This window comes from Filicampus tigris, chromosome 17 (assembly GCF_054856515.1).
Source record: "Filicampus tigris isolate MCC_2025a chromosome 17, RoL_Ftig_1.0, whole genome shotgun sequence".
Taxonomy (NCBI): Eukaryota; Metazoa; Chordata; class Actinopteri; order Syngnathiformes; family Syngnathidae; genus Filicampus; species Filicampus tigris.
Window position 1 is genome coordinate 14,900,750 of NC_141233.1, and position 10,088 is coordinate 14,910,837.

Below are 10,088 nucleotides of genomic sequence, written 5' to 3' on the forward strand. Positions count from 1 at the left end.
AGTATCATATATTTTTACATTATTTTTATTCATCAATAGATTACAAACATTTTTTTTTTCAGATTTGACTAATAGTTGGCAATCAACAAAATGCCTCAACATTGGTCAGGGTGGATGCACCCTGAAGGATAGTATAATTTGTAAATGAGCCTAGCCTACCATTTAAGTGTTTGGTTTGTAACTATTACTTTAGTTTGTCTTTACACTTCCATGAAAGTTAATGTTATTTAAACAGTTGCATTAATTATATATATTTTTTTACACACACAATCTGCTTCCATGGTTTGGATTCATTCAATGTTTATTATACATTTCAAACAGTGAGAATAAAATAAATGGATATATATAAACCGCATGCATAAAAAGGTACAAAACTCTGTAAATAGATAAAGCTCATTATGTTACATATATATTCATATACCATACAGGGAGTGTCATGCATCATCCTAAGATAAATAACAAGCTAGTGTTGCACTGTGGTGGTATGAGTGATAAATGTAAAATCATATAAAACACACCGCAAGTTCTACAATTAGTATGTTGCTCTGTTAAGCAGCCTTTAAAAAAAAAAAAAAAAGCCTTCATTCGCTGTTTATTGCCAAGATAAAAGGTTGTACTGTACCTTCAAGAGTTACAACAGCTTTAAAATAGCCGCCTCCCACAATAACCACATAAGGCAAAACCATAATATTAGGAACAGCTGGCAGTACTCCACTCAGTGCATGTTTCCTTGGCCGTTCCTAATATTTCGTCCCTCTGGCGGCTCAATAAGGTGAGGGAAATATTAGGAATGACGTAGTACGAGAGACCACAATAAATCAACCCATTTTACGTAAAAAGCGTACAATTACTTCACTAGATAAAAGATTGAACACCATCCCTTCATTTCAAGATTTTTTGTGCTGTGGACTATTTTTAGGCATTCTGTTCAATTACTTCGTGCAAGGTGGCACATGCCCGTGCATGGCCGAGGGATAGGATTTTTTGACTTTGTGGATGATTTCCAGGCATTCTGTTCATTGCTATTCTGCATGGCGTCGGTTGTGACGAAGTGGATTTTTTTTTTGACCTTGTGGAGTATTTCTAGTCACTCTGTTGATGTCCATTGTGTATGGTAGCAGTAATCACGAATGACTGACTTTCATGTGGGCTGCAGCACGGTTCAAATGGCCTAGATGAGCGTACTGACCATGTGGATTCTTTGAAAAGCCCCCCCCAAAAAGGAAGAATTCCAGCATCTTACCACTTGAAGGTTATTTCAAGGGCACCAGAGAGCGTAAGCGTCGGGCATTTCTCACGTGTAGGCAAATGAAGTCTCTCTCATGTTAGTGTCAACAATCCACACAAAGTGTTCTTGAAGAAGACACAAAATGGCGTCTCTATAGCCAGGTGAGCAGGCTGTCCCTGTCCATGTGCGAGCCGGACAGGACCGTCTCCATGTCCATCAGAAGGTCCGAACTCAGACCCTCCGGGATGCAGGGCATCAGCTCCTCGCTCTCGCTCATCGCAGGCATCGAGTCCTGTAAAGTCGACGACTCGCCACACTCACCTACGATGGAACTTTGTTTTATTACCAAGTGATTTGAGCCATTCTCATTAGAAATAGTACCGGGCTAAAATGGCATTATGTAAAATCCTTATCCACCTGCATTGGTGCTTTCTGTACTCGGGTTGCCATTTTGCTGTATGTTAGCATACCAACTGTTGGCATGCCATTCTCATTTCCCTACATCTCTACAGGTGCATGATGTAAAATTGTTATCAACTTATCTTAGCACTTTCTGTACTCACTTTGCTACATGGTTGTTAGTATAACAACTGTGAGAATGTTGGCATTTTCGGCAAGTCAGTTTAAAATAGTGCCTTATGACAGGGCCATGGTGTAAAATCGTTATCCACCTGCCTTGGCACTAAACTCATGTTGCTGTAAACTGTATTAGCATTTTAGCCATTCTCATTGGGAAATAGCACCTAACTTGCTAAGTTAGCACACAAACTGTTAGCATGTTAGCATTTCAGCCATTCTTCTTGGAAATGGTACACAACTGCAACAGTTTGATTTGAAATACTTATCAACCTCTCTTAGCGCTTTTTCTACTCCAGTTGCTGGCATATTGTTTGTAGACAAACTGTCTATACTACATTTTAGCATTTAGCAACAAGCATTACCGGTGTCCATGTGATCCACAGAGGCGAGCGCCAGGTCGGACGAGCGCGGCAGGCTGCTGACGCTCAAGCCGCTGTCGGTGCTCTCGTTGCGCGAGTGAGCGCCGCTGCGTGGGAACAAACACGTCACATGATAATAATGATGATGATGATGACGACGACGACGACGACAACAACGCTCACCCATTAAGCGTGGGTTCGTGGGTGGGAGCTCGGATCCTGACATCCACAGAAGGGGCAAGTGTGTTCCTGTCATGATCCATGGCGGCCGACATCTGGTTCCTTCCTCCTCCAGTTGCGTCCTACAACACATGCACATGAATTCAAATACAATATACACATTTCTGACACACCAAATTTGCACTACATTTGTATATAAAGAGGCTGCTGTCAACCACAGCTCTCACACGTCACATGCCCCGCCTCTTACACAGACGCCAATATGTGCGTCGTATTTTCTATGCAATTTATGCATTGTTTTCTTGGTGTTTAAATATATTTTCACTGTGTTTAAAGTGTGTCTTAAGTTTAAATTATTATAAAACAGCATGTGAGAAATTAGACAACAATAAATGTGCACATAAGTAAAATTGTATTTTTAAATGGACTTGTCAGTGTTTCTTTAGCATACCACTAGAGGGAGCTTCTGTACCACTAATGGTACGTTTACTACACATGTAATGAAAGCCTACCAGTGCAATAATGTACTGTATATACATCCTGTACATCAAGGGAAAGATTCCACCACACCCTTGTAGTTATTCATAGCCTTATTATGTATTTATGTTGTAAACGTGTGTTAATAACTGCGCCGCGCTCTGCGTTCTTCATCGCCCCTCATAAATAACGTTTCCCGAATCTTGCCTACGTCAGATGTAACAACCTGCATTTGTTGCTTGCATCGCAGTCTTTCTTTCTCCTTCCGCTGCTGCATAACCAAGCTCAGCAGGCCTGTAACACACACACAAAAAAAAAATAATTTCAGTTCAAAAAGAAAAAAAAAAAAAAAAAAGCTTCATTCTTTTCCTTGAGAACTGTTTTGCTTCGCGACCTTTCCGGTTGCGGTGATGATAGTGGACAAACAAGCACCTCTGCAGACCCCCCCCCCAAAACCTCCCCCAAATAATACTGGACTGTGGCGGCGCTACCTAGACGCGGGTGGAGCCACGTGGTGCTCTTATTTACGTGATCGATGTAGTACACGTCCCCTTCGGCAGTGGCGGCCTGCTCCCAGCCTTCAGGCAGCCCACCTGAACAGCAGCGAGAGCACATATGAGCAGGAGAAGACTCACAAGATGACCCCCTTTTTTTTTTTTTTTTTTTTATGTCTTCTGAGCATTGTGGGTAAATAAACACCCAGTTAAACTACAAGATATTAGTCATATGCAGTGATGTCCTTGAGATACGAGCGTGGTATGGTGGCAGTGAACTCAGTTCAAATTATTTCACAATAAGTGTCAGTTTGGCAAATAGTGAACAATTAAAAAAAAAAGTTCAATCTGTTTAATTTAATGCCATTCCCTGTTAAAGTTTATTTTCTAGATAAGCTCGGTGCTTAAGAAGTTGGAGTGATAAAGCTGCGAATAGTTTAGGAATTTTCATTATAGTTACCGGTAGTTTGTATTTCGCTTGGAGTTTTTTTTTTTTTACAATTTTCAAAGTTTTATGTAATTGTCAGAGCAGGTTTGTTAGTTTATTAGTTTGACTTTTTTTCTAAAATGCTTTGTTTTGGTATTCATTTATGAAAGATTTTGTGTATTTCTTGTGCGCAAGATTTAAAAAAAACACATCGCAGCAAGTACTGTGTGTAAAAACTCAACAAAAAAGCATTTCTTTTTTTTTTTTTTTTTTCAAACAACCACACAAATCAAATACAGATAATGTATAACAGTCCGCAGACTTGACGTGCAGTGGAGTGTAATGCGTCAAGAGTTAGATGCATCACAACGCTAAGGTCTAAAATAAAGCGAGGATGATCTCGCTTCCCGTCACTTGTTTGTCAAGTTGCCAACTTCCAAAGTGCATTTGTGGCTTGAATTCCTGTTGAGAAGTATCAAACGTATACACACACACACATATACATACATACAGCTATATATTTACATACACATGCTGTACATAGATACAGCTACAAAGTATGTTTTCTTTGGCGTTATTGTGACTTTATGAATTGCAATTCTTCACAAATAATACCTGTGTCTGGATTGCAGTTGGGCGTCGTGGTGGCCGTGGCCGGGTTGCTCAGGGAGTGGGCGTGGACGGGGGACAGGCTGGGGTGCGGCGGGGCGGCCGACTGGAGCTGTGTCAGGCGGGGGTCATGCCAGGTGGTGGTCTTGTCCAGGTGGCTGCAGGCACACCCGCACGCACCAACATGCACACCGAGCGAGTTAGAACAATGACTTGAAGGAGTGAGACTGGATTGACCAGTACGACAACATGTGTGGACGTGTGCGTGCGTGCGTAACTCACACGAGAACTTGCCATTTTGTTATTTGCACCAACAACCTTGTGTTACTTTGTTACAAATAAAATGATAGTCTTGTTCCGGGACAGTCTTAGGGTTTCCAATCGGGGTTTCAAGCATGGGTTAGGGGCTTCAGAAAGAAAGGGTTCGATTTTCAAAAGTAGGGTTTTAAGGAAGGATTAGGGGTTAATCTAGGGTTAGTGTTTTAATTTCGGGGTTTCAAGACTGGATTAAAACAGGATTATGGTTTCAAACCAAAGGTGGGGCTTTCATGGTAAGGTTTCAAGACACGGTAGAGGTTTAAAATCAGGTTTTCAACACCGGATTAAGGTTTCAAGAAAGGGTTGGGGCTTCATGTTAGCGTTTCAAAACAAGGGTCGATTAGAGTTTCAAAATGGACAGTGCTTCAATTTAAGGTTTCAAATCAGTGTTGCCGTTTCTATCGAATATTCAACACTGGATTAGGGTTTCAATCTTAGGTTGGGGCTTCAAATTCGGGTTTCAAGGCAAGTTAGGGTTTAAAAAATGTTTAGTGCTTTTAATTTAGGGTTTCAAGACAGAGTTAAGGTTCCAAGTTGTGGTTTCATAAAAGAATTAAGGTTTAAAATTGAGTTTCAAGACAGGATAAGGATTTCAAAATAGAGTTTCAAGACAGTGTTGAGGTTTCAAAGTAGGGTTTCAAGACAATGTTAGGGTTTCAAGATAGTGTTGGGGTTTCAAAGTAGGGCTTCAAGACAGTGTCGGGATTTCAAAAACAGGATTATGGTTTCAAAGTGGGGTTTCAGGGTAAGGGTAACAAATTAGGTTGCTAGATTAGGGTTTCAAATGAGGTTTTCAAGCCACGATTAGGGCTTCAGCGAGAGTAAGGTCACACAGATGCTCTTACTTGAGAAAGTATCGTTGTCCAGTGGCCGTCTTGGCCATCTCCCAGCCGTGCGGCAGCGGCACGTCGTCAGGGATGACAGGCGGGGCGGCAGAGGCCGCCGCCACGGCTGCAGCCACAGCCGCCGCGTCAGGCATGTTGACCAGTAACGAGGCAGGTGAGGAATGAGCGCGCACGTGGTGAGGCGTGAGGGAAGCGCACGCGCCTCCGTCCGAACTGGCCTGACGGGGGGAAAAAAAACAATCATGCAATACGTCAGACGCTTATTTGAAAAGAATAGGACATGTGACAGCGTTAGGGTTGTCAATTAAGGTTTCAAGAGAGGTTTGGAGTTTTAAATCAAGATCTGAAGTCTGTCTTAGGGGTTTAGGGTTTCAAATTTGGAATTCAAGACAGGATTAGGGATTCAGATTAAGGTTTCAACCACGTTTGGAGTTTCAAGAAAAGGTTAGGGTTTCAAGACGGGTTTTCAATATGAGTATTCAAAGCAGGATAAGGGATTCAAGATAAGGTTTCAAGCGAGGGTTAGTGTTTCAGGACAATGTTAGGGGTTCAATATAAGAATGGGGTTTCAAATTTGGCACTCAAAGGAGGATTAGGGGTTCAAATTGGGGTTTCAAGACATTGTTAGGGTTCCCCTGCAAGATTGGTGTTTTGGATTAGGGTTCCAAAACAGGTTTGGGATTTCAAATTGAGGTTTCAAATCTGAGTTAGGGGTTTAAACCAGGGTGGGATTTTTCAGGATGAGGGTTTCAAAACAAGGCCCGGGCTTCAAAACAGGATTAGTGTTTCAAATTCAGTATTCAAGACAGCATTGGGTATTCAAGTTAAGGTTTTAAAACCAGAGTTAAAGCTTCACGACAAGTTTAGGGTTTCAAATTGGGGTTTCAAAACGGGTCTAGGATTTTAGGTTACATTTTCAAACCAAATTTAAGTTTGGGTTTCAAGCCAGAATGGCGTTTTCAAATCAGGCCTTCAAACTATTGTGAATTCAAATTAGGTGTTAAAGACAGGGTCGGGATTCACATAAGAGTTGGGGAGGTTTTGAGTTGGAGAAGACAAGCGATCAAAATCGGGTTTGGGTTATCTATTACAGGCAATGTGAAAGGGTTTATAGTTTTGACAACTTATTTATACACTTGAATCACAATGATGACTATCATCCGGGTTCCATGTGCGTTCTCGACCTGTCTGGAGTGCGTGCGGGGGTCCGGCGGCTTGAAGAAGGAGTCGGGCAGCTTCCGCATCCTCATGGGCAGCGAGGCGGGCTGCTGGGCGGCCTTGGCCGGGTTCATGACGGCGCTGAACAGGGCCTCCAGCTCGCTCTGGGAGTCGCCGCGGACGTGCACCACTTGCTGGCCGGCCGGGGGCGCGCTGCCGCCGCCACGGTGCGCGTCCATGTGGGGGCCTTTTTTTGTGTGTGTGGGTCACACGATTGACAACAGCAAAAAGCTGCAAAACAACACTTCACAATTAAGAATACGCGTGGACGTCGTGGGAGTGTGTGTGTGTGTGTGTGTGTGGGGGGGGGGGTTGCGAGACAATAATGCGTGACGTGGTAATCGGATTGTTTACACTACACCCCCACTTTCCTCGTCTCCCCACACCCCAGTTGAACTTTATCAGAACTTACTAAGAAGTACTTTAGAAACGCAATCAACTGCGAGAAACTGCGTAGGTGTGTGGACAAAAAAAAAATAGGAAAAAGTGCACACAACATGCCTCCCACATACCTTCACGCAGACAATCCGTCTCCCCAACTCTCCTCGTCAAGATCCACGCTCAGGAGTGGAATAAAACAACAACAACCGCAGAATCCCGACACTCCTCAAGAAAGAAATCCACGCAGCGTTAAGTGGAACAAAGTGCGTGGAAAAAAATCACGACTACAAGTCCAAACTTTTGTGTGTGTGTGCGCGCGTGCACATCCACGTTCCTGTGATAGTGCGCATGGGCGGGGTTGCAGCCTTTAAAGCCGCCGCTGCACTAAACTTGTGCAGCCATTCGCACTCAAATCTCCAATTTGGTCACAGTCGCACGTAATACACAAAACGAATTCTGGGTTATATTATGAGGACTTTTTTGGGGACCCTTACGGCTAAAAAGCATCAAGAAACGACACGAAATAGGTTAAAAATGGACAAATAAGCCCCCTAATGTAATTTTAAACACATAACTACATTCAAGTCAAGACTAACTGTGCTTTACTCAAGATTTTGTTTGTGGAAAAAATGTACTAAAAGAAAACATCCGCCCAGTTTGAGTGAAGCACACAGACGGAGTGCACCTCCTGGTGGAAAACACGCGCACTGCACAATTAAATAAATAAATAAATAAATAAAACTCGCACAATTTTATTATAATGCATCACACGTTTTTCTCCCACTGCGTAGAGGGCAATAAATGTACCGATATACTTTAATATGGTTTAATGTATATATGTGGCCAAGTGGCTTACAAAATGGATGAATGAACGTTTGTAAGAAGATATTTCCATCCCCCCAAAACAAAAGACATATAGCAAAAGACACATATCTTAGTTTAGCCAGCTAGCTAAGACAATGAGATGAGTTAATAATAAATGTGTAAGATCAAAACTAACTCACACAAACGGCATGAACTAGCCTTAGACACCTTTAAAGTGACTCATTATATTCTAAAACAAACAAACAAAAAAATAAAACATAAAAATGCTGAATATAAGAAATTTGCTCATGTCTGTTAGCTTAGCAAACTAGCAAGCCAAAATGTGTACTGTAAATGTACCTCAAATTGTTTTTCTGTTTAATCCGTACAAAAACACTTTGAAAAGGATGTATTGTGAGTTTGAAGGTACTGTAATTAAAAGTGAGTTTAAACCTACTTGGCTTTGTTTAGCCAACAATAGTTAAGCCATCTACCTAATTGATAATAAAGACTGGAGAGATCAAAGCTAGCTCACATAAACTCCACAAAATGGGCTACATAGCCCTTTAAAATGAACCATTCTCCTGGCTAAAACAAAAAAAAAAAGTGGATTTCAATATATTAAAAAGGTGTCAGTCATTTTAGGTTTAGCTAGAGCAAGGCTAGGCTAGGTGTTTGCTACAGCCTCAATGCTAAGCTAAATCTGGGGTTCATCCACCACACTTAGAATATAACAGAGGACACATGTGGTTGTGTCCCCCTGTTCCCTCCCCCCCCCCCCGTGTTCGTGGGGCCCCCTAAGCTGTGTGGCCCCTGTCGACTTGCACTGCACATTCCACGGCATTCGCCATCTTTCATTCAGTTGTTTTCTTTTCCAAGGAGGTGAGTGTCTCCATCTGGACTCCGGAATGTTCTCCCGCTTCCCGTTTTAATGGCCCAGTTAACGGGAGAAATTGGTCTGACCCTCCAGGAGGCGTCTTTTCCGTCACAATAAGGAAACGTGACGTGTGGCTGTCGCGATGAGTGTGAGAGTGAGGGAGAGGGCAAGCGGGGTGGCGTTGTGTTAAAATCAAGCCGCCATGTTTCCCTTTCACATCTGGTTTCCATGAGCGGGAATCACATCTCGCTCCCGGCAAATGTACACATCGGCACAAATTGTCCGTGCATCTTTTTCAGAGTGGAGGAGTCTTTTTAGGGAATGTCTCACACACGCACTACAACTCTAACCCCAAAAATCCAACCCATAACCCATCATAACCGTAACCCAAACTCCTGAACTGACCATAATCCGAACCCCTAACCACAATCATAAAACACCACAACGCTAACCCTTGTAGTGCTACTTTTATGCTCCATCTCTGCTTTTGGGCCAGACCAGTCACATATTGTTACATCCTTAACCATACCACAGAATAACCCCTAACCCTTAAACCCCTTAAACCCAAACCCAAAAACTAATCATAAGCCCAAATCTCTCAAATTTAACACCCCAATCCCACCCTAACTCTAATCCAAACCCCTGACTAAGGCACTATAACCCTTATCCTGAGCAAGCATAATGCTGCTCATTCACAGCATGGCTCTTTCCAGGGAATGGCGTCATGGGAATTTACGAGGGGGGAGAAAAAAAAGGAAAGGGGGTTGTGATTCAAGGAGGAAGAAGGAAGGAGAAGAAAACTAGATGTAAGGAGGAGGTGACAGGGGGAAAAGGAGCGGCCTTGTTGGGAAATAAAAGTGGAAAAGAGTTGCGAATAATCCAAGCGGAACAAACACGTGGACAATGACTGTCCTCCTTCTGCTTTTAACACATTAGCTTTCCTCCACTGTAAGTACATTCACAGGCACATAATTCTGCCTAGCAACACATGAGCATCGAATCATGTGACATCAACAGGATAAATTGAATATTGCTTGCTCTGTGTGCCTTCACTTGCGTGGAGACAAATAAAGTTTTTGAATTGAATGCGTTTCGCATAAAATCATATTCTTGGTTTTGCACATAGAAGACCTGTAATAAAAGATAAAAAAAAAAAAAAAAACACTTTAGATCGGTTTCAGTGTTTCAACATATTTGTTTCTACATACGCAAAAACACTTTGTGCTTTTTTTAGGGTGAATCTTCTCCAGCAGGTGGTGCTGTGTATCAACAAGCAACATTTCACAATGTGT

General features: G+C 42.4%; 1 protein-coding gene across 2 annotated transcripts; it reads right to left on the reverse strand.

Annotated features, from left to right (window-relative positions):
• Nucleotides 1-283: 283 nt before the first annotated feature.
• LOC147133564 (transcriptional coactivator YAP1-like) lies at nt 284-7,466 on the reverse strand. Of its 2 annotated transcripts, XM_086057082.1 has the most exons (9): nt 7,247-7,466; nt 6,701-6,965; nt 5,517-5,734; nt 4,360-4,511; nt 3,315-3,416; nt 3,050-3,117; nt 2,350-2,468; nt 2,170-2,273; nt 284-1,549 (listed from the first exon to the last, which is right to left on the reverse strand). In XM_086057082.1, the coding sequence occupies exons 2-9, from the start codon at nt 6,911-6,913 to the stop codon at nt 1,380-1,382; spliced, it is 1,146 nt and encodes a 381-aa protein (XP_085913208.1). In that variant the 5' UTR covers nt 6,914-6,965; nt 7,247-7,466; the 3' UTR covers nt 284-1,379. The 2 variants fall into 2 exon arrangements, with proteins under 2 accessions (XP_085913208.1, XP_085913209.1); XM_086057083.1 differs by lacking the exon at nt 3,315-3,416.
• Nucleotides 7,467-10,088: the final 2,622 nt, after the last annotated feature.

What these genes read in the sequence shown, in the direction of transcription:
- LOC147133564 (XM_086057082.1), bottom strand. Translation starts at nt 6,913, where the DNA reads ATGGACGCGCACCGTGGCGGCGGCAGCGCGCCCCCGGCCGGCCAGCAA. An exon ending in GGACAACGATACTTTCTCAA is followed by an intron (nt 4,512 to 5,516) that starts GTAAGAGCATCT and finishes GTGTGCCTGCAG; the next exon opens with CCACCTGGACAAGACCACCA. An exon ending in GATGCAAGCAACAAATGCAG is followed by an intron (nt 2,469 to 3,049) that starts GTTGTTACATCT and finishes CATGTGTTGTAG; the next exon opens with GACGCAACTGGAGGAGGAAG.